General features: G+C 46.7%; 1 protein-coding gene across 3 annotated transcripts in view; it reads right to left on the reverse strand.

Annotated features, from left to right (window-relative positions):
- LOC146181116 (juvenile hormone acid O-methyltransferase-like) overlaps nucleotides 1-24,894 on the reverse strand; it is a 58,917-nt gene that overhangs the window by 28,971 nt on the left and 5,052 nt on the right. For 2 of the 3 annotated variants that reach the window (XM_084576255.1, XM_084576256.1), the window contains exons 3-4: nucleotides 14,979-15,135; nucleotides 6,580-10,432 (exon numbers count right to left, since the gene is read on the reverse strand). In XM_084576255.1, coding sequence (XP_084432381.1) covers nucleotides 10,269-10,432; nucleotides 14,979-15,135 — 321 coding nt within the window. In that variant the 3' untranslated portion in view covers nucleotides 6,580-10,268. Of the gene's footprint in view, nucleotides 1-6,579; nucleotides 10,433-14,978; nucleotides 15,136-24,894 lie in introns of those variants that run through there. The other variant, XM_084576257.1, reaches the window with a different exon arrangement.

Raw genomic sequence — 24,894 nt, forward strand, 5'->3', positions numbered from 1 at the left:
TATTCTCGACAAACATGGCCGCCATTCTTTTCTCTGATTGGTTCTCAGAACAGTCACGTGCTTCAAATTTGTGGCGCGAAATTTCGATGTGTCGAAATGCCTTTTTTTGCAGTGACGTAAAAATGACGTGAACATGAAAACGGATTTTTAGCAGCGGTATTCATGATGCATGGAGGGTATATTATAAGTAACTGTGGAGGGAGAACAAAGGTATATATGATAGAAAGGGAACCACTTACACCTGTATTACGAATTGGCTGAAATGAACCGCCCACTGTCAAGAGCCGACTCCTGAAATCTGATTGGCTGACGTTGTGTAGCGAAAAATACGTCATGCATCAACATTTAATAATGACGTCAAAATGACGTTTCATTACGCAAAAGGATGTTCTGCCATTGCTGTAAATGACCAAAGTTGGGCGGCGCATTTTGAACCACTTGTGGCGGCCGCGAAAACGACATGACGAATTCGACGTGCAGTGTAGGCAGCTGTTAGCTCACCGCAGTTTGGTAGACAGTTTGGTGGGTGGGGAGGTAAGCTGACACATCTTGTTGTAATTGCAGAAAGCACTGAAACGACGTCATATGGGAACGTTTCAGCTGCGTCAACTTTTAGACAATTAATAATAAAGACGCAGATTTACAGCCTCACGAGGGCCATAGCTACCCTCCCGTTGCAAATGCTTAGCTCTCATAGAGAAATCATCAATCCGCGCCGTCGTTGCCAAGCGCAGCAAAGCGGCCCGCTAACTCAAGTGGTTGATCTGCGCGAGACGAGGCATTTCAGAGAGCAACAGTAAGGGAAGTTGGGTGAGTTGTAGGTTGTTCATGATGGTTTCGTGGGCGCTCTTTAACACAGAGACAAAGAAAATAAGAGAAATAAAGGCGTCAGTCCCACATTTTCTTCTCTTTGTCTCTGTGTTAAACAGCGCCCACCAAACCATCATGAATTTCAGAGAGCTCCACTTTCTAATTATCTGTCTGATCGGTTCGTGGGTACAACCTGAGGGGTCATATGGTTCGATGGCTGTGCAGGAACTTCGCGCGACAGGCAGCGAGAGATCACCAAAGACTTTCTTAAACGTAAGGCCTAAACACTGCCTTTTTTTCCTACCACTATGCACTCACCGCAATGTTAATGAATTGAACAGCCTTTCCACGATGGGCAAAGCAAGCAAAAATACTCACACCTATTTTAATAAAGGAATGTATGTGCCATGTACATGGCACATGTTTCCTTGCCATATGTGATGTTTTTCATATATGAAGTTTTAATATGCATGCGGGTTAACCATTTGCTTATTTTGTAGAAAAAAAAAGTACACCCACGTTATTACGGCACGCTCTAATCATATGATATAGTTGAGTGACATTTTGTGTTGATTGCTTTTTTTAATACATCCTGAAAATATTCTCCCTTTAATGGTTTGCATTTTACCATTTCAACTGTAAGGAATACGCGCGCGCGACGCCGCCCCAGCTTCATACCATGATTTCCTCAGCCATCTTTCGCTTTCTTCCATTATTGTCCATTTATCCCCTCTGCACGTGTACGGTAGCCTCAGAATCGCCTAATTAACCTTCCTGCTATTCTGTTCTTCTGTTTCGCTCACTTTTTCGGACATCTTTTGCTTTTCGCAAGAGCTTTTCGCACGCCAGCGCATGAAATTTTAATCGACTAGGTGTAAGGCTCAGCGTATGCCTTCCACTTTTCCACTTCGCGTGTGTCTGTGTGTGTGTGTGTGTGTGTGTGTGTGTGTGTGTGTGTGTGTGTGTGTGTGTGTGTGTGTGTGTGTGTGTGTGTGTGTGTGTGTGTGTGTGTGTGTGTGTGTGTGTGTGTGTGTGTGTGTGTGTGTGTGTGTGTGTGTGTGTGTGTGTGTGTGTGTGTGTGTGTGTGTGTGTGTGTGTGTGCGTGTGTGTGCGTGTGTGTGTGCGTGTGTGTGTGTGTGTGTGTGTGTGTGTGTGTGTGTGTGTGTGTGTGTGTGTGTGTGTGTGTGTGTGTGTGTGTGTGTGTGTGTGTGTGTGTGTGTGTGTGTGTGTGTGTGTGTGTGTGTGTGTGTGTGTGTGTGTGTGTGTGTGTGTGTGTGTGTGTGTGTGTGTGTGTGTGTGTGTGTGTGTGTGTGTGTGTGTGTGTGTGTGTGTGTGTGTGTGTGTGTGTGTGTGTGTGTGTGTGTGTGTGTGTGTGTGTGTGTGGCAGGCTCTCTCTTTCCCTCCATCTCTCTCTCTGCTCTGCTTTCCGCGCTCTACACAACTGAAGCCGACACAATATGTTAGAAACTGACGGTAGCTAGTCATAACGCGGCTTTTCGAAAAAGGTGGGTAGCCCAGCCAGTACTTAACAGTAATTGATACTTTGAGACTGCGAGCGTTTTCCTCAGATATGGACATTACCGTCTGCGCCGGCGCCTCTTCGTAAGTTCTGCAGCTACTTTGGAAATCTGTCGATTCCTATTGTTTACGACCAAGTCCTTAAACGTTTTAGATCCTGCATTTAAAAGCCGCTGATAAGTTAACGTGAGAGGTCATCGGCGCTTATGAACAGCAATGCTACTTTCCGCTCCCGTTTTGCACCAACCCACTGCCAATATTTCATTGCCGTTCTTGCCCTTCAGCTGAAACTCGAGCAACCTTTCCGTGCGTAGCTGATGCCGAATGTTCGACCGCAAGTATGTCATGTCACACTAATACCGCAAAGCCACAAAATACTTCACTCGCCTCTCTGCAACGTGATGCTTCCGAATCACGGAATGCACCGCAGAGTATTGGTTCCTACAGGAACACCATCGTTTCTCATACTTGGCGCCAATATATAGTCATCATCCTCATCATCATCATCATCAGCCTGACTATACCCACTGCAGGGCGAAGGCCTCCCCCATATTTCTCCAATTAACCCGGTTCTGTGCTAGCTGCATCCACTTGATCCCTGCGAACTTCTTAACCTCATCCGCCTACCTTTCTGCCGCCCCCTGCTACGCTTTCCTTCCCTTGGAATCCAGTTTGTTACCCTAAGCGACCATCGGTTATCCTCTCTTCGCACTACATGTCTTGCCCATGCCCATTTCTTCTTCTTGATTTACACTAGAATGTCAGTAGCTTGAATTATTTCTATGACTCAATCTGCACGCTTCCTATCTCTTAATGTTACCTATACCATTTTCGTTCCATAGCCCTCTGCGTTATCCTGAACTTACGTAGACCCCTCTTGGTTAGCCTCCACGTTTAAGTCCCATAGGTGAGTACAGGTAAGATGCAACTGTTGTATACTTTCCTCTTGAGCGATACCGGTAAGCTGCTAGTCATAATCTGCGAGTGCTTGCCAAACGCGCTCCATTGCAATCTTATTCTTCTTATTTTCTTTTCATGGTCCGGATCGGCGGTAACTACCTGTCCTAAGTAGACATATTCGCCTAATACTTCCTGTGCTTCGCTACCTAACGTAAACTGCTGTTTCTTCCCGAGGCGGTTGAACATTGCCTTAGTCGTCTGGATATTGATTTTCAAGCCTACCTTTCTACTTTTCCTGTCTAAGTCATCAATCATTATGTGCAGTTCATCCCCCGAGTTACTAGCAAGGCAATGTCATCAGCAAATTGCAGATTACTGAGGTATTCTTCATCTACCCTTATCCCTAACTGCTCCCATTCCAAGTCTCTCGCTACTTCCTCTAAGCCAGCTGTGAATAGTATTGGGGAGATCGTGACTCCTTGCCTAACACCTTTCTTTATGGGAATTTTGTTACTTTCTTTATGCAGAACTATGGTTGCTGTGCAGCCACTATATATATCTTCCAGCCCTTTTACGTACGGCTCATCCACCCCATGATTTCGCAATGCCTGCATCACCGCTGAGGTTTCTACTGAGTCAAATGCTTTTTCGCAATCAATGAATGCTATGTAAAGGGCTGGTTATATTCCGAGCATTTTTATATCGCCTGGTTGATGGTATGGATATGATCAGTAGTAGAGTACCGTTTCCGAAAACCAGCTTGATCCTTCGCTTGATTTGCCAGCTTCTTGAATTCGGTGTTGACAAAATTCACGGCAGTATCCTGGTGCCCACGCACATGGCAGCGTGCTTTTATCTGACATCATAGCTGGCATCATTCATTCGCCGCAGCATCCTCCATAGCCAACTGTTTTCAGTGCATGTATAAAACTTTGAGCAACTTTTTTGGAAACCAATAGCCGGACGCTTCTTGTCGAGAGCGATGACCGTACCAGTCACGAAGAGAGGTGGTGGTGAAAAATGACTTTATTTAACGCATTATTAAGCGTTGAGAATGTCCTGGGCCAGAGTCATCAAGGCCAATTGGTCTTTCAGCCGGTCACAGGCTAACCAAGCCAGCCACATTGGGGGAGGAGGGTGTGGAAAGTGAGGTGACTGAATGGCAACAGGGCAAGAAAACATAATGCTCAGCTGTGTATATGTCGGGAAGCGACCGGAAAGTCCGATGTTGCCAAGACATATATCACATAACAACATGGAATGTAAGATCTATGACGCAAGGTAAGCTGGATGTCATCAAGCGAGAAATGGACAAATTGGACATTGATCATTTACTGAACTGAAGAAAACCTACAGTGTTCTAAGTTTGCGCAGTTTTGAGGACTATTCGGGCATGCGGGGGAATATCTGAGGCGGTATAACAACGACCGGGCAGGAGTAAGGAATGTATTTAGTTGTATGTGTCGAAGAATGCGTATTTACTTTGTAGTGAGGGATTTGTCACGAAGAGGAAGTATACGGAGGGTTTCACTAAAGTTGTCATAGTGAATATTAATTTATTTTTTGTAGTGAAGAGTAGCGGTCCCACGTGGGTGGATATAGCCAGGGAGTCCCAGGTACCCGGTGCTTAAGTTCGCGGGCGAGGCGATGCACTACCTCATGGTCTGGGATTCTAGCATGACCAGGAATCCACCTCAGTGTGACAGTGTGGGGACGTAGTTTGGTAAGAGCTCTGTGTAGATCATTCCTCAGTTCTTCAGGAATGCGATTCGTGTAAATGGCGTGTATAGCCTGTATTAAATCAGTGTACATGGTATATACTGGAGGGTCAGGGGGTGCCTGTGCGAGGTGTTGAATACTGGCGACTATTGACAGTGTCTCGAGAATTGATGTAAGAGGAGGATCTATGTAAGGTCCGGGTTTATGTGTCACTACCTCACTGCAGCTCTCAATTAAGTAAGCAGCCGCCCCTACGGTAGTTCGTGATGCATCTGTGCAGGCGATAGTGGAATCAGTAGGATGAACATGATTGTAAACGCGAGTGGAACGTCTGCCTGAATTAGCATCTGGTGCAAAGTTTTCTGGAATGGGGGTTACTCTGAGGTTATCTGGGAGTGAAGAAGGAGGGGTAAATATAGTGAGGTTGATAGGTTTGAGTGCAACTTGCTATAGTATCCAACGTCCTTGTTTGGTGCTAGTAAGACGTGCCATTTGGCGGTCTCGATATTGTTGTATGTGATCTCCCAGGGGCAAAAACAGCCCCGTAGAGTATAGGCGCTCAGTGGGCTTATGTACAGGGCCGTTAAGGACAGCCTTGTGCAATGTATGAAGCACAACCTCAATCTGATGTATTTGGTGACAGCTTAGAGTAAGATATGAAATTTTATAAAGAATTTTGCTCTGTGCTAATGCGTGGACAAGCTGCCTGACTGGACCCTCGGGTAGCCCGGCGTGCTTATTTACAATGCGGCGAACTAGATGCGTAAGCTGATTGCAAACTGTAACAAGGGAGTAATTACTTATTAACATCCACCCAAGCGCAGCCATGCGGCTACCGTATGGTAACCAAGCGCAGCCGTATGGCTACGCCGGTCACACCGGCTAAATGCGGGCCAAGCTGGTATGAAGTTCCAATCACCAGAAAGCGAGACGCATCTTCGAGCGTCACACCTGCGAGCGTGTCGCTGCGCGGCGAACGTCACACCTGCTTGTCATTTTATTTTTGTGTCTAATCTTTACAATTGCATGACCTATCGTCCTAGAGATGGGAAGGATCAATTAAAAAACAGGATATTGAGGGAAAAAAAGTATTTTCTCGTTTTTTTCCCCCGAGCCTTGGAAAGCAGGACAAAAAACACATATTGACTATGATGCCCTTAAAAAGCTTATATTTTTTTCTATATGCCTAAAATTGATAGACGGCTGCTTCTAAATAGGAAAGCATACTGACAAGGTTAGAGAACACTATTTTCAATTGCTTTTGTTTGGTTTGGGATGCACAATTTCAGCTTAGTTAGAAGCTTTGTGATAAATGCCTACTGTACTGAAGCACTTCAGTTTGCCAAAATGCTGACTTTTTCCCCCTCTTCCGCATAGTGTCGATTGCGAGAATGTAAATCTAGTGTTATTTCACTTATTTTAATTCGAATGAACCACCAAAAAGAAGTTTGTCAGGTCGTAACATCATCGGCTAGGTTTCGCTCAGGCACCGATGCCAGTGCACCAGTGACAGCGCCATCCGATCAGTCCGCCGATCAGACCACCGATAAAGAGACTGGTCGATGTGCGTCGTTGTGCCGGTAACACTACGTCACGCTACTGTGCTGGTTCGTCCGACATTTTGAAGCAGAATTAAAATGTATGCCAAGGGTTTATTGTGTTCAGTACTAGCCTATGGCTGACCTTAGATACAGAGGTACATGCTTTTCATAGCTTTCACATTTGGTATCACAACCCTTCTAAGAAGCATGACAAAATTTGAATGCATATAAAATGAACTGGAAGCAAAAACTGATACTTAACGTTAACAAATTGGAACAACCTAGAAAGAAGCGAACACAATGGCCTCACTAATACTCCTTGCAATGTCATTGATTTAATCAAAACTTCTATAAACTTTAAGCTATCTAAAAACATTTACAGGAAAACGAACACAACCGACAATTCACCTGCATTGACAAGAACAAACTAAGAAAGAGAACAGACGAAAAATGGTCAGCATGTTAAGGCGGCAGCCTTAATAGGCTCATAAGTGTCCGTCCGCGAGAAGTGTCACAATTAGAGCGAGATACCGCGAGATTGTCAAATTATTACCTGGTGACGTCATTGGCCACGACCGGTTGTGGCTTCATTATGACGTAAATCTAGTAATGTCTAGTTACGAAACGAACGTCGTCATGACACCAGAACCGGTCACAACGTCACGTCCAGTCATGACCGATGGCTTCACCACGCGATTCATGCGTATACGAGGCGCCCGATCCAGGCGTTTGTGCTGAGCTTTTCATTTGGCATTTCCTCAAACGCCGCACCCCACAGCATGGAAAAGCAGACAGAGTAAAGCGACGTTTCAAACAAAGACTTTCGCCTCATCGCACTTTACTAGTCCAAAGAGCCCTTAGAAGTTTCTAGGGACATGGCTCACTAGAAAAAAAGTGACGAACATTCAACCATAAAGAGTTCACAAAGAAAAAGAAGAGCCATTCACTACAAAAGATCAGAATATAACTTTAAAAACGCAGAAATATCTTCGATACTTTTAATTCCGCATGTTCGATTCGGACAGAAATGCGTAATTTTTGCATGCACATTAACATTCACTCGAAACAAAGGCACAAGTAAGTGTAAGAATAAATAAAAACGAAATAATAACATACATAAATGTGGCCCATACATTTGGTCACTTTGATAAGCCTCAAACAGTATAAGAACATTCACTGCAATATAAAAAGCAAATTTCAAAGTAAATATAGGACTACTAGCGCGAACCAGGAATAACAAAGCACAAGAACGCTACAGTCGTTAGTCCCACATGACTGATAGCAAAAAAATACATATACGTTGTAATTAGTGGACTACATTCCGCGGACTATATATGTTTAAAAGCTTAAATTTTTCCTCATGTGGACTATCTACATGTGTGGACTAAATATGACTTTTTTTTCAGACCGGTTATGAGAGCTGGTTTGGTTTGGTTTGGTTTGTGGGGTTTAACGTCCCAAAGCGACTGAGGCTATGAGCGACGCCGTAGTGGAAGACTCCAGAAAATTCGACCACCTGGGGTTCTTTAACGTGCACTGACATCGCACAGCGCACGGGCGCCTTGCTTTTCGCCTCCATCGAAAAGCGGCCGCCGAGTCCGGGATTCGATCCCGCGTCCTTGGGATCCTTGGATCAGAGCTGGAAAAGCCAGCCAGTGGCTATGAAAAAACTTTAAAAAAAAAAAAGGGAAAGCGCACCGAATGGGAACAACCAGAACTGTTGCGATGGCTACGAAAAGATTATAGCCTTCTCGGAATTCAGCCCCGGGGGAAGTGTTTTTGACGGGTTCTAGGACAGAAATCAATGCGGTTTAATATAAGACCCAGTTTTATTTCTTGACAATATAATGCTTGTTTCCGACCCTGTGCACTTACACGGGGTTGAGACTATCTGCTAAGCAAGAAAACAATTTTTAACTAGAATTTTCCCCTGCGGACTACAAACCGGGTGCGGAATAGAGACAAAAAAATCACGATAGATTAAATTGCGTATAGCATCTCACTAAAAAAATAATCACAATTGAAAAATATATAATCCGAGAAAGAAACGCGCAAGGGAAAACGAGGCACGCAAACAAGGCCACAAATATTACTCCGAATTGTTGCTGCTGTGATTTCAGGCGCTGCTTATCAAACTAGATAATTTATTCTGTAAGTTAGAACAAATGAACACAAACTTCTTTACTCTGTGTCCCTTGAGCCTATTCCTGCTTTTGGTGCACACACTTTCACCACTTTCTCTCACATGCGGCAGCGGAGGCTGCAACACACAAGGCAGCGATCATCTAGAACCATGAAGGGTGTCGTTTATGCCTACTTTTAACAATGTAAAAGTGGCGCAACTCATGCGCCTGCAGCAAACAGATAGCGAAAAACTTTTGTTTCAATGCAGCTATACATCTTGATTCATATGAATTGGTGACATTTTTCAGTTTCTTCCAATACATGCGGAAATTGTTTTTCAGCCTTCAAAATTTCCAGACATTTTACATCCCTAAGTACGACTCTCTTTAGCAGTGCATACAAACTCCAGCATCGTAGACTAGCGCCAGCCACTCATAGGATAGATGAAGGAGGCCGCTAAAATGCTTTCAAGCGCTTAAGCCGCGTTCAGACTACCTGCGCGTCCGTCGTAAGTATCGTATTTATCGCAGTGCGCATAGCAGATGGAACTCCCGTTTACGTAGCTTGCGACCGCGCATGTTCACACTGGGCCGTTTGGTAAGATGCGTTCTTTACGGCCGCCCAATCACCGCTCTCAACATGGCGCCGGTAAGCAAGCTGCTGATAGCGGGTTCGGGACTCTTCAAGCTCAAAATGAGCTTATCATCGTCAGTGCGCTCAACCTACGTAGACAACGAATAATAGAAGAATATGGGTTTGTCAAATCTTCGATAGCGCATGCCTGTCCCCATGGCCCGACAGTGGTCTTGCACGCCGGCTTCCGTCCTCGCGCTTCCCTGATACTCTTTTTTGCAAACGTCTGATGCCGTCACCCCGCCATACATTTGCCTCGAACATTTCAGAACTATGAATCAAGTATCTCGGAAGCAAGTATTGCTTGAAAATTTAGCACCAAACAAGTGAAACATCCGACGAGTGACAAGGCTGTCCTCGAGAACAACACGACATTCGGCGTGTTATTTATTGCTCCTTCGACAGATCTTTCGTTTCAGGACATTAGTTGATGGAACGAGCGCATTGCTAATCTCTGCAGATACCCAGGCTCCAATCGCTGATAGCGTGTAATCCAGCGATCAGAAAAGCTGTGACAGACACACTGCGAGCAGTATAATTCTTCTTGTCTACAGTGAGGATGATAGTAGCGATGACAACGACGCTGCAATTAGTGACAATCATAGTGATGGCACTAGCAAGGATAATGACGGTACATTTATTTGACGTGATGACTCGGTGCACCATCAACGCTCAGACTTTCACAATTCTGCAGTGTAGATTCCACAGTTTGTTTGGTTTGTTGGGTTTAACGTCATAAAGCAACTCAGGCAATCAGAGACGCGGTAATGGAGGACTCCGGAAATTTCGACCAGCTGGAGTTCTTTAACGTGCACTGACATCGCACAGCATACGGGCGCCTAGCTTTTCACCTCCATCCGAAAGCGGCCGCCGAGGCCGGGATTCGATTCCGCGTCCTCGGGCACAATAATCGAGCGCCATAACCACTGCACCACCACGGCGGGGCGCAGATTCCCCAGTGCTCTCATATTTTTTTAAACAATTAAACAGGTTTCGGACAGTAAACGCCGCGCCTCGATCAATTCAGTCCCGAGTCTTTGATGCCATGATGATGCACATTCTGTACCGTTCCTTGTCAGCGTCGGGACTGTGGACACGTCGAATTTCTTCCGTGACGTCAGCAAGCAGTTGAGCGCTCTGCTCTTGCGGAACCAGGTTACCGATGGGAAGGACGCCCATTTGGGTTTCTGCAGTGAACGTGAGTTAAGTACGCGTATCATTATACGAAAAAAAACAACGATAATTTCTCATTAACGAGTGGCACTCCTGAAATTGCTCATGGGGTACAAGGTGACCATGCTTAAAATATAGTGGCATATAGTGGAAAATATAGTCAAATATATATATAGTGGCTGCACAGCAACCATAGTTCTGCATAAAAAAGTAACAAAATTCCCATAAAGAAAGGTGTTAGGCAAGGAGACACAATCTCCCCAGTACTATTCACAGCTTGTTTAGAGGAAGTATTCAGAGACTGCGCCAGCGAACACGCGCTCTCATTCCTCCGTGTTCGCACCCTCTCCCCCGTAATCTTACTCGGCAGGAGGAGGTATCTGTGGGCGGGATTCGGGCAGGGGCGGCTCTGATCCCATCTGTACTACATCTTTGGCGTGATAAAGATCTGCCAGTGACTGACAGGTGCCCTCACTGTGACACTGCACCTGAGATCTGGGATGTGTGTCACTTGTTGTGGACGTGTCCAGCAACGACTCCAGTTAGACAACGGCTACTCATGAAGGAGGCCTGCGGTTGAACCGCGATTGTAATTACGAGAAGTGGACAATGGACAATCACTACACCGCCAACCTCTGAAATTGGACTTCACTCCTTCTTCTAACTTTTTATCTCCTGCATCCCATTCTCCCTTTCTCAACTTATGCCTTGTGGCAAAATTTTCGAAAAAAAAAAAGCATTCAGAGACTTGGAATGGGAGCCGTTAGGGATAAGGGTAGCTGGAGAATACCTCAGTAATCTGCGATTTGCTGATGGCATTGCCTTGCTAAGTAAATCGGGGGATGAACTGCAAATAATGGTTGATGACCTAAACAGGAAAAGTAGAAAGGCAGGCTTGGAAATCAATATGCAGAAGACTAAAGTAGTGTTCAACAGCCTCGGGAAGGAACAGCAGTTTACGTTAGGTAGCGAAGCACTTGTAGTAGGCGAATATGTCTACTTAGGACAGGTAGTAACCACAGATCCGGACCATGAAAAGGAAATAGCAAGAAAAATAAGATTGGGATGGAACGCATTTGGCAAGCACTCGCAGATTATGACTAGCAGCTTACCGATATCGCTCAAGAGGAAAGTATACAACAGTTCCATGTTACCTGCACTCTACCTATGGGGCTGAAACGTGAAGGCTAACCAAGAGGGTTCTACTTAAGTTGAAGACAATGCAGAGGGCTATGGAACGAAACATGGTACGGGTAACTTTAAGAGATAGCAAGAGTGCATAGTGGGTCAGAGAAATAACTCAAGTTACTGACATTCTAGTGGAAATCAAGAAGAAATGGGCATCGGCAGGACATGTAGTGTGAAGGGAGGATAACGGATGGTCGCTGAGGGTAACAAACTGGATTCCAAGGGAAGGAAAGCCTAGCAGGGGGCGGCAGAAAGTTAGGTGGGCAGATGAGGTTAAGAAGTTCGCAGGGGTCAAGTGGATGCAGCTAGCACAGAACCAGGTTAATTGGAGAAATATAGGAGAGGCCTTCGCCCTGCAGTGGTTATAGTCAGGATGATGATGATAATGATGATAAAAATAGTGGGACTATTTTATATAACAATTCACTTTGTTGACATTTCATGTTATCATCTGCCATTTGCCCTTACTCTCTTGATGCAGCCCATGGATGCTGTAGTGACGCTGGTCATGACAAACGCGCGCCTCTGGTGTCACCTCTTTGGATACTATTTGCTTGGATGCTTCGTAGGCCTATGCCACAGTGGTGCACCGTTAGCGACGCATTGATGCATTTGTGGTCAATTTGCAACCAATCGGCGGACATTGTTCGCTGGCTGGAGGTGCTGGAAGTGCAGCTGAGACCAGACCTCACATGTCTGGGGTCAATTGCCTCATTTTGTCACGGCTGTTGTGACGATCACCTGCCAATTGATTTGATGAATTTGATCTCATTTATTTTGACAGGTAACGAAGTACAGGATTATGGGCGAAACAAGGACAAAAGCTGCACACAAAGCGGCTTGACGGGCCCAACTTGATATCTTGCAACATATACTTAAATCAACTAAACTGAATGGCTCGAGAGTAAAGTGAAATGAGAAGCAGTAAACAATGTCATTGCTTTTTCCGCTCAAGCTTTGGAGATTACTGCAATTTCCTTCTGGTCTACGAAAAAAAAAATGAAACCAATTCCCAGAATGATCATCACAACTGACACAGAGCGAGGTAACAATAGTTGCATTTACCTTCTATGATTACACGTATGAATCTGCTGTACGAAAAAACATCACACAGGTCAGAGGATTTTTATGGAGTGCGCGGAGTGGGATGGCTTTTCTGCAAGGTGGAAGTGGGCGAAGGAGGTGTGGGCATCCCTCTAGCGTTTCAGCTAGAGGGCTGCCCACACATTAAAAACCTTCAATGAAGGTTGAGAGGTGCCTGTGGGTAGTGCGCCTCGGGGGCACTTGACTTTATTCCTGAGTTGTCGAATGCAATTGCGTTTTGCTTTCGTACGACCCACTGTTGCGTAAACTACTTGTGGGGTGGCTACGTGCGGAGGATTAGGGTGCTTTTGTGATGAATTGTTCTTGTGAAGGGCAGGAATGGGCGTAGTTGGGCTGTTAAATTGGTCGTGGGTGGGCAGCAGGCCCTCCCTTCGTAGGCGCGCAGGGACCTATCTTAACCGTGTCGTATGAACGACGCCCAGAATCTGACGTCGTTATTGAGGTATATACGAGAACTCGTAGACAAAAGAGTGAGGGGGAATGACTGGAACACTTTCCTTCATTTCTTTCCAACAATTAGCGTAATCATTGGGTTACCCATATTGTCTGGCCGCTCCTGACGACTGCTAGAAACGACGCTGTATTTGTTATGGCGCTTAATTATTTTTTTTATTTGCTGAAAAAAGCCACTTCAATGGCTTTGCAATACTTGGAGTGTGTGTGTATGTAGGGGAGGGGAGGATTGCTGTAACGCGACCGTACAGTTGTGGAAGGCCCAGGGTTATTATGGACAGCTGCCTGTGCTTGAGACTGCCGCTGTCTCAAGCCCTGTCAAGAAGCCCTGAACTACTGGCTGATAAGCTGGCGGTGCAGGCCATTGAGCTGCGACCATGTCCGAGCGCTCAACTGTCCTGAAAACCTCAAGTGCGCCAGCACGCGCGCCAAGCTTCAGCCACTTCGTCGGTAGCGCAAATGGCGATGGCAGCGCTGTTACACTGTCACCTTTTCTAACATTTAGGAAAGGCGTCGCTAGGCCCTACTGTGCATGCACCACAACTATGCCAACTATTTGCTCCAAGCAACTGAATAAGGAGATAAAGAATAAAAGGGGAAAAGAAGGAAGAGGCAGGAGAAGAAGAAGCCCGTAAAATGGCAAGAAGATGCTGAAGATTCCAATTGTTGCTTCAAGCCTCTGAAGACGGAGATATACAAGAAAAAGGGAAGAGAAGGAAGAGACAGGAGAAGAAGCACATAAAAATGGCAAGAAGATGCGGAAGGTTCCAACACGAAGAATGGATAGTTACATGGTAAAAATGTTTTTATCCGTTTCAGAGGTGAGGGATTGGTGGGATTGTTTGCCGTGCCACTAGGCCGCCAGCTGCGTGCTGGCGGCGATCTCTTCGGCCCACTCAGTGACCCGAGCCTGGATGTCCGGGTCCGAGCAGCGCAGCATGACCTCCCACTCCTTCAGGGATGGAGCTGGTAGCAAATCTGCGGGTGGCGGATAGGCCACGCACCCCTAGTAATGTGGTCTAAATTGGCGTCGACGCTACTCTCTTTGCATTTGGGGTCAACCAACACTTTGAATATATACGAATGTACTTTGGGGCAAGGGAAGAAGCGGGTTTGTAGCTGGCGCCAGATTATCTCCTGGGTCTTGTTTATTGAATTGCGTAAGGCAGGAAAGATGCGCCTTCCCAGGCTAAAATGGCGACTTATATGCAGGAATGAGAGCAAGCCCTCCCTCGTGCCAGTCGGAGACGAAACCTTCTCGTTCCCGGGATTGCCTGAGTGAGCAGGAACCCATACCAGTTCTATCGTCCGACCAGGGAATGGACGGTAGCTTTTAGGGTCTTCATGGCGGCAGCCGATAGACGGTCCTTTTCTTCTTCCTCTTTTCGGTATTCTTAGTGTTGAATGTTGTTGTCAGTGACTCCGAAACAGCCAACACGAAGAAGACAGAATAAAGGAAGAAGAAAAGAAAGGAAGGAGAGAGAATAAAGAGGAGAAGGTGAAGACGGTGAAATCAAGCAAGACAATTCAGAAGACGCCAAGATGACGCGTCGAATCACCTATCACACCATACGGTTTGCGACCAGTGCATCTGCTAGCTTTCGCTATGCCTATCCAAGTTTAACCGAGTAGAGCCGACATCAAGTTTTCAAAAAATTAACTGATATATTTCAAAGCTATTCGAAAAGTGTATTTCCTGTTGTATAAAACCAAAAATACCATTAAGGTATATCTATAATTACTGACGCTAACTATTGAACATGTTGCGCCCAGACATGCAGACGGCACGACCACTTATAGCGCACACATTCTCACCGAGTATCTCCTCTTCGCTGCAGCCGTCGTATGTAGCAGACCTTACGATTTCCAGCGTGCGAGGGAATAGGCCAGCCTTTGCCAAAACATTCGAGAGAAAGTGAACCTGTTTTTCACGCTCCATGTCTTGGGTCTTCGGTGTGAACTGCAGCAGCTCCTGCGAATGAAATAGAAGAAACGTTGACAACACTCCGACTATTCTTGATCAGTTCAAGTGGTTAAGCCTGCCGGTGTACCAAAAGGAGCAACCCCAGCAAAAGAAGTGGTATCTAATAAGTTCAGCATTTTGCCGCCTCCCAGGTAGCCAGTTTATAAACTCAACACAGTGGAGCTACCGGCGACACGCGTTCCGTAAGATGCTTGTCTTAAGATGCACATGTAATTAAAGGCACACAGGGAGTTTCGGCTGCGTGCTTTCTACTTTGGAAGGGTGCACAAAACATTATTCTAGATTGATTAGCACGTGGAAGTTGCCTAATCAGGGTAAATAGTATACAATTGAAGCACTTCCCTAAAGAGGCTTTGAATCCGGCTTCAATGGGCAATTTTGGCTTGTGTACACGGTTACGACGTCACAGCACCGGACCTTGTGCTGGAATTTCAAACCCGCAGCAGTCCCGTTAAACGTGACGTCACTCGTGGAACAAGAATAACACATCATATTTATTTAATGCGAAACAAAAGCCGGCCACGTGTCTGTCCAGTGAATTGGGAGTCAAAATGTTTAAGTACTGCCGGGCACAGCATTGTGTTAGTGAAGAGGCGCAGGGGCAGCCTCTCGTTCGCTTTTCCTAACCCTTTGCAGGGGTTAGAGTATTTGCGATGCGAGTTTTGATAGAAAATTACAATATCTTTGAATGTGTAGGCCGGATTGGAATCGATGTCCTCAGCCGATTTGAGTCCCGAGGAAACTGCCCGGAGAGAAAGTGCGCGGGCGGCTGCGTCAGCTGCCTTGTTCCCTGCAAGACCCTGGTGGCTAGGAGCCCAGACGAGATATCGGCACGCGGGGTCCGTGTCCCGACAGCAATTTTGAAATATTCTAAAGGCTAAGGGGGTGGTCCACCCTTGGGCGACGTTCCGGCAAGCCCCTCGTGAGTCGGTGATGATATATTTAGAATTGTGGTCTGAGGCGGTGAGTGATATGGCTACCTCTTCAGCGTGTGTTATAGATTTGGCCTTGAATGTAAGGCTATCGACTGTGTTCCCGTTGTGAACGACTGCGGCCGTGTACCAGCCCCCCGGATAGGGGCCCGAGGCATCCACGTAGAATACACCTGGTTTGTTGCCATAATGGCGGGCCAAGGCTTCCGCCCGCGCCAGGCGCCGCCCATTATGGTGTTCTCGTGACATGTTGGCAGGGAGAGCCCGCACTCTGAGGGCGCGTCTCCAGAGCTCTGGGATGCGGAGCCTCTCCTCTGTGAACTGTTTATGTTGAATGTTCAGCCGGGCAAGAAGGCGGCGACCCGACACCGTCTGTGTGAGGCGGGTATATTGGTTCATCAAATTTGCTTCCCGAAGCTCCCTAAAAGTGTTCACCACCCCTAGGGCCATGAGCCGACTGTTGGAGGTGGAGATTGAGAGGTGGAGGGCACGTTTAATGATTTTCGGAGGATCACCTCAAGGGTATCCTCCTCGTGCTTTCGCGAGGGGAGGTAAGGAGTCGAATGCAGGATTCGACTGGTTATGAAGGCATTTGCCAGCCGCAAGGCATCCTTACTTCGCAACCCCCCGCGTTTGTCAGACACCCGGCGGACCATACGGCCCACCTGGTCCCCCACCTGGCAGAGCTTGGCTAGTGTTGTGTCAGGGCGTCTTTGGTGATGGATGAAGAGACCAAGTGCTTTGATCTATTTTGATTCATGAATTGGACCGCTCGCAAGCGACGGCGAGATTTGTGTACTGCATCTCAGAGAGGGGCGGAGATGCACAAACTGTGATTTCTGGGGGGGAACATTGAAGACCACAGCGCCGGGCATAGCGGTCCACTATACTCGCCACTGTTTGCAGGCAGGTTTCAATGTCGCCCACACTGCCCTGCGTTGCCCATAGGGTGATGTCGTCGGCGTAGAGCGCGTGCTGCACGCCTTCGACATCAGCCAGCTGGGCCGGCAGACGCATCATGGCAATGTTAAAAAGCAGCGGGGAAAGAACTGCGCCCTGAGGTGTGCCCCGCGTGCCGAGCATAAATGGTCCGTGCTCCTTGTCTTGTATTTTGATGTATGATTGTCGGTCTGTAAAGAATTGTGTTATATAATTGAACGTATTGTTGCCACAGTGTGTTTCACTTAGATGGGTCAGTATGACTTCGTGTGTGACGTTATCGAAAGCGCCTTTCAAGTCTAGGGCGAGTACAACTCAGTCATTGTGGGGGCGTTCGAATGGATTGAGAATTTTTCTGTTAAGTTGAAGAAGGTCATCCAGTGCGGATCTGTGTGGGCGAAACCAGTACTGTGGGGAGGTGGCTGACACCTACCATATGGTATGGGCCTGCCAACAAAACCCATTCTTTCCCCCATCCCTAACCCTTCCCGGGAGGACTGGGAGGTGACCCTGCTCGGCTGCTGCGACCTACAGGCCCAAAGGGCCTTAACGCGGCGTGCGCGGGCGGCGGCAACCGCCAATGGGGTCCCTGACTAGGGTCTCCACCCAGTATTATAAAGCCGAAGCCCTTAAGGCTCCGCGTCAAACTTCCCAATATGAAATAAACGTTTTCACCACCACCACCACGTGTCTCAAATTATTTACTTCACAAACCAATCGATTTCGTTTATAGATGTGCGGCTCCTACTCCCCTCTCATCCTTTTAAACTTCACGCGCTCTTTTTCCTTCGTTCTGGTACGCGCATAGATAGGGCCACTGCGCATGTGCAAAATTCATCGAGATGCATCGCAGAGCTCGACGCGGTCGTGAGCCTTGGCAAAGGAGGCGGAATAGAACTCGGGAATTTCGACGGGAGCGAGTTGCAGACACGGGGGCAGCAATGTCGTTTGTAGAGCTCGGTGCCCGTTTGGCCACGTGATATCGATAGAGATTGATCCCCTTTCTTTTATTAGCAAAGCACTCCGCAGTCGCGAGCCTCGAACGCATGTATTGCATTGCAGCGGCGTTCGATGGTGTATCGTTGGAAAGAGCTTTTTTGTTGACCCGGAATAAACTGGTGTTTTTTATACTGATGGTGCAATTGTGAACCATCGGGCGAGAACTTGCGGACTCGCTCTATAGAAGGCGGGGCCTTCAAAGAATGTACGCCACATGGATTTTCACAAACGTGGTATCTTAATGCTTACAAAAGAGCATGTGCGTAATTAAAGGGAGCCACGGGCCCCTATCGCGTCACATTAAGGCGCATTTGAAGTGCCCCCTTAATTGTCTACCCTCACATTCATCTTTCTATCACAAAAGGACAGCAGACCACTCGTGTTCGCCATCCTTACGTTTGTCCTCTCACCTGTGCTAAATAGGATGAATCCGAAAATAAGGTCCAGGGCGATGCTATCATATACTAAAAGCAGCAAAAGATGATGACGAGGACACAAAAGCTTTGACATTCTCCATCCCATTTCAGAAATCATCTTTTCTTAGTAGCAGCGTTTGCATGCTTCTTCAAGAGGGTGCTGGCAACGCGAAAACATCTTCGCATATATGCCGTGTACAGGTTCATTCACTCTTAGTGTGAACGCGCGAGAACATGGCGGCTCTCCTCCAAGCGCAATTGCGTTCTTCATGTTCCCGCAATGAAGTGGCTCGCCATGCGACGAAGCACTTCCAGGTTCCTCTATGCCTAGTCTACTTTGCTTCAATATGCAGCAAGATACTTTGCTGGGCGAGTTGGTACTTATTCATTATTAATATAAACAGCCCGAACACGAAGACAAGGGACAAGAAACAAGAAAGCCACAGTACATGCGCTGACTCAAAACTAAGCCTAAGCCGTTTACTCCAAGGCTGTTTATATTATTAATGAATATTCAATACGCAGCTCTGTTGCACTCAATGGCGCTTAGAAGAGAACGATCACCTTTTCCCTTGTTCACCCTGAGCGTTCACAACGACACATAAATATATTCCGTATTTTGCTTTTCGCTCCGTCCCGAGTAACGCCCGTTTCACATGATGCGATTTCTGCCCTGCGACTCTGCGATTCTTGTCGGGCTAGCCGCAGAGCGAGCGCTGCTCCAGCCGCAGAGGAGTTATCCAAAGGTTGGAATTCAGTGCAGCGGTGGCGTAGCGGTAGAACATCCGCCTCGCATACACGAGGACCGGGGTTCAAATCCCGGTGCCGCGCAATTCTCCACCGGATGAAAAAAAAATCCGCGTGTCGATGGAATTGCATACACAGGTTTGGGGTGCGACCTGATGCCGGTGAACACCTTCGGCAACGCACTCCCTCACCAGAACAACAGTTGGCCACCCTAGTGCAGTAATTGGCCGCAACCTCCTATGATAAGCTCCATAAGACCCCGGCCCTCAGTCATCAGCGGCTGCGGAACAACTAACCACGGCGGCGGTCAGACCTGTGACGCAGCAGAGGGTGCTAATAAAGCCTGGCTCCGCTGGAGAGGCCGCCATTGGAAACTGACCCTTGCAACGTTTAATGCTAGAACCCTAGCTAGTGAAGCTAGTTTAGCAATGCTGTTAGAGGAACTAGAGGGAATGAAATGGGATGTCATAGGGCTTAGTGAGGTTAGTAGGCCGAATGAGGCATATACTGCACTGAAGGATGGGCATGTACTGTGTTATCGAGATTTACAGAGAGGCGACAACTAGGAATAGGTTTCCTTGTCAATAAGTATATCGCGGGTAATATAGATGAATTATATAGTATTAACGAGAGGGTTGCAGGCATCGTAATTAGGCTTAATAAGCGGTATAAACTGAAGGTTGTACAGGCCTATGCACCTACATGTAGTTATGATGACCAGGCAGTTGAAAGCTTCTATGAAGATGTAGAATCGGCAATGCGAAAAGTAAAGACGCAGTATACTGTACTAATGGGCGATTTCAATGCCAAGGTAGGGAAAAAACAGGCAGGGACTATGGCATTGGTTCTAGGAATAGCAGGGGGGAGTTACTAGTTGATTTTGCAGAACGCAATAACTTACGAATCATGAATACCTTCTTCAGCAAACGGAAGAACCGAAAATGGACATGGAAAAGTCCTAACGGAGAGACTAAAAATGAAATCGACTTCATAATGTGTTCAACCCCCCCCCCCCCCCCATTGTGCAGGATGTAGAGGTAATCGGGAAAGTTCGATGTTCGATGTTCGAAAGTTCGATGGAAAGGCTTCGTTTCGATGGAGGAGAAACGGAGTGGCGTCCGTGTGCTGTGCGATGTCAGTGCACGTTAAAGAACCCCAGGTGGTCGAAATTTCCGGAGTCCTCCACAACGGCGTCTCTCATAGCCTGAGTTGCTTTGGGACGTTAAACCCCACAAACCAAACCAACGAATTAGCGGTGAGGGGGAGGGCAGAAGAGTTCAGGATCTCGCTACAGAATAGATATTCAGCTCTAACCGGGGATGGTGACATTACCCTAGCAGCAATAAAGAATAATTTCAGAGATATCATTACTGAGTGCGCGGTAGAAGTAGGCGGTAGGATAGTTAGAGAGGATACCGGTAAGCTGTCTAAGGAGACGAAAGATTTGATTAAGAAACGCCAGAGTATGAAAGCTTCCAATCCAACAGACCAGATTGAATTGGCCGAGATATCAAAGCTAATCAATAAGCGCAAGGTGGCCGATATAAGGAAGTATAACATGGAGAAAATTGAGGATGCTGTAAAGAACGGGGGAAGCCTTAAAGCGGTAAAGAAGAAATTGGGCATAGGCAAAAACCAGATGTATGCGATAAGGGACAAAGCGGGCAACGTCATCACTAATAGGAAAAGGTAGTCAATGTAGCCGAGGAGTTCTATACAGATCTCTACAGTAGCCAAAGTAGTCAGGAGCGTAATGAGATTGGCGGTAGGGAAAAACAGTCAGACGTTCTACCAGTGACGAAGGACGAGGTCAAGAAAGCACTAGAAACTATGAAAAGGGGGAAATCAGCTGGAGAGAATCAGATAACTAGAGATTTGCCGGAGGACGGGGGGATATCGTGCTAGAAAAACTGGCCACCCTGTATACGCAGTGCCTGGTGTCATCGACGGTACCGGAACCATGGAAGAATGCAAACATTATCTTCATTCACAAGAAAGGGGACTCTAAGGACCTTAAATATTACAGGCCAATCAGCTTACTGTCTGTTACGCATAAGGTAGCTACTAAGGTAATCGCTAATAGAATCAGGACAACCTTAGACTGCAATCAAGCAAAAAATCAAGCCGGGGTTCGGAAACAGTACTCTACTATCGACCATATCCATACCATCAATCAGGTGATAGAAAAATGCTCGGAATATAACCAGCCCTTATACATAGCATTCATTGATTACGAAAAAGCATTTGACTCAGTTAAAACCTCGGCGGTGATGCAGGCATTGCGAAATCAGGGGGTAGACGAGCCGTACGTGAAAGTGCTGGAAGATATATATAGTGGCTGCACAGCAACCATAGTTCTGCATAAAGAAAGTAACAAAATTCCCATAAAGACAGGTGTTAGGCAAGGAGACCCAGTACTATTCACAGCTTGCTTAGAGGAAGTATTCAGAGACTTGGAATGGGAGCAGTTAGGGATAAGGGTAGATGGAGAATACCTCAGTAATCTGCGATTTGCTGATGACATTGCCTTGCTAAGCAACTCGAGGGATGCACTGCAAATAATAATTGATGACCTAGACAGGAAAAGTAGAAAGGTAGGCTTGAAAATAAATATGCAGAAGACTAAGGTTCAACAGCCTCGGGAAGGAACAGCAGTTTACATCAGGTAGCGAAATACTGGAAGTAGTAGGCGAATATGTCTACTTAGGACAGGTAGTAACCGCTGATCCGGACCATGAAAATGAAATAACAAGAAGAATAAGATTGGGATGGAGCGCATTTGGCAAGCACTCGCAGATTATGACTAGGATCTTACCGGTATCGCTTAAGAGGAAAGTATACAACAGTTGCATCTTGCCTGTACTCACCTATGGGGCTGAAACGTGGAAGCTAACCAAGAGAGTTCGACTTAAGTTGAGGACAACCCAGAGGGCTATGGAACGAAAAATGGTAGGGGTAACATTAAGAGATAGAAAGCGTGCAGAGTGGGTCAGAGAAATAACTCAAGTTACCGACATTCTAGTAGAAATTGAGAAGAAGAAATGGGCATGGGCAGGACATGTAGTGCGAAGAGAGGATAACCGATGGTCGCTGAGGGTAACAAACTGGATTCCAAGGGAAGGAAAGCGTAGCAGGGGCGGCAGAAAGGTAGGTGGGCGGATGAGATTAAGAAGTTCGCAGGGGTCAAGTGGATGCAGCTAGCACAGAACCGGGTTAAGTGGAGAAATATGGGAGAGGCCTTCGCCCTGCAGTGGGTATAATCAGGCTGATGATGATGATGATGATGATGATGATGATGATGATGATGATGATGATGATTATGATGATGATGATGATGCTGGTGGTGGAATTCAGTCGCAGCGTCGCCGAGGTCGTTCTGCGACTGATCAATGAGGAGTCAAGGAGCGTCGCTACGTTATGTGACGTATTGGGACGTGCAATGGGCTGGCACGCCCAGTATCGAAGGAGAGCGACACCCCCATGAGACACCCCTATTTTCACGTCCGAGTGGTTTCATTTGGCGCCGCAACGCGCTTTTTGCATGCTGAAAGACTGGCCGTTTCCATAAATACGTCATTATAGCTTATAATATAAACATGCATCTCGGTATAATAATCAAACACGTTCTGCGTACGCGTCTTCTACGAAACATCAGACAACCCTGAGGGTCTCTCTCACCGAATCCGCACGCGGGTTCGCAGCATGTGAAACGGGCCTAATAGGCCTGCATTTTTTCCGCAGAAATTCAAGCAAACCTAATACGATTCTGCTGTACTACAATGTTGCTATAGAACTTATTTACATGACGTCATTTTCTCAGAGCGGCTATGCTGGCAACCAAAGCACGCAACGTAAGAGAGACGTACGGGCGTTTGTTGATGCCGATCCCGGTTGTCCATCCAGCGAGCGGCGCGGACCTGGAAGGAGCCGAATTCCCGCAGCTCCTAGCGGTCAACGCGTCGTCTCATCCCCACGCCTTCTGCAGGCTGTGGCGCCATCAAGGGGCTTTATGTGGCGCTTCTTCCGCGCGCCCTCTAGCGCCGCAACAGCTGCTTGACATTTTTGGAAAACTTTGAAAGAGCGCAAACACACACGACCACTAAGGACAAGAGACGAGTCTCGTCTCTTGTCCTTAGTGGTCGTGTGCGTTTTCGCTCTTTCAAAGTTTTCCAAAAATGAACCAACTCGCCCAAAATGAAGTGTTAATGAAGCTGCTTGACATATGTGATGTTTTTGAAAAACTCGCGCGTTCTTGGAGTAGGTCTTAATTTTGTTTCGAAGCATCTCTCAGTACGGGCCACGGGTACGGGCCAAGAGCGTTACGTACCGAGGAGCGAGCTTTGCAAGTGGAGTCCGACGTCTGAGCACTTTCATAAGCACGGAAGTAGAAGTCGTGCCGGAGCTGTGAAGTTCCATGTGAAGACATCACAGAAAAGTTTTATGTTGCTTTTGCGGTAACCTTCATTTTGTGTTTTAAAGCATGTCTGGACAGTACCCATCACACTCGGCAGCCAAATTATATTGTGTTATTTTCGAAGCGTGCCTGTTATTGTGAAGAGTCAGATGCATCACTGCGGGCAGCTGCCATTTCGTCATCGGTCTCACTGTTGTGCGCAGAAAGGTAAGCTGTTTACAAGGCCCATAAAGTTCCGTTCAATGTGGCCATACTGAAACTTTTTTTTGCTATTAGCTCGTAATATTTCTGAGGTGTTGAGGATTCTTAAGAGGGATTTAAATAAAAATCGCAGATGATGTTTTTTTTTTTTTACCTGGAATCAAAGTTGCCCCTATTATACTGTTTTCAAAATTCAGGCGACTTTGATGGCTTGTGGAGACCCCACCTATCAATCTAGAGGTCCGAAGAAAACGTTTTAGTGCAAACAACTTAAGGCATCATGTCAGTATATAAGGTTTAAAATGAACATTTTTGCATCGCGTCGCTCCTGAAGCAAAGTTTGCGATTTTTTACTAACTTAACTGCACCAACAAAACGGGTTTCTATTAGTCTTTATAAAAGAAAATAACAAATGGCATCTTTACTAGTCGTACTTATATTCCCTTCAAGGAAACACGAAAGCCAAAGACAACCACTGTTGACTGAAAAAACACGCTTTGCTTAAGCAAACATCAGCGCGAACGTCGATCCGGTTAAATCTCACACCACGGAGTCAGGCCCAAAGATCTACATCCTCATACGCAAAAGCAAAACTTAAAATAAAACATGTGGATATATCACATGTGAAGAGCAACCTCCCCCCCCCCAAAAAAAAAAAATAAAAAAAAAATAAAAGAACACGCCGCTACTGAGCATGCATAAACGGCGATTTACAGTTGGTAACCATGCATACTATCCTCGTGTATCGCGTCACCGAGGGAACAGTGCGCTTCAAATTGCTGTAGCACTCTCTGGGACAAGGACAAACACATATCACACTTCTACGTGCATAGGTGGTAGAGCGCGTTAACGATACAACTGAAGAACGCTCGCTCACAAACACATATTCAAAGCGAGGCGCCCGCGCGGCCCGCAGACCCCTAGCCGCGCGTCTGACAGATGGCGCCTGGTGTCGAGAGTAGGAGCGCTAGCAGCCTGCGTGTGAGGGTAAAAAAATGTCGTCTATAGCCACTGGCGACAAGTATGCCGTCACTCTTCCTTTAGCCCAAGTGATATGCTTACTTTGACAACAGGGATGCGTGGATTGCAGCATAGCCCT

Source organism: Amblyomma maculatum, chromosome 8 (assembly GCF_055883805.1).
Source record: "Amblyomma maculatum isolate TAMU_Amacu chromosome 8, ASM5588380v1, whole genome shotgun sequence".
Lineage (NCBI taxonomy): Eukaryota > Metazoa > Arthropoda > Arachnida > Ixodida > Ixodidae > Amblyomma > Amblyomma maculatum.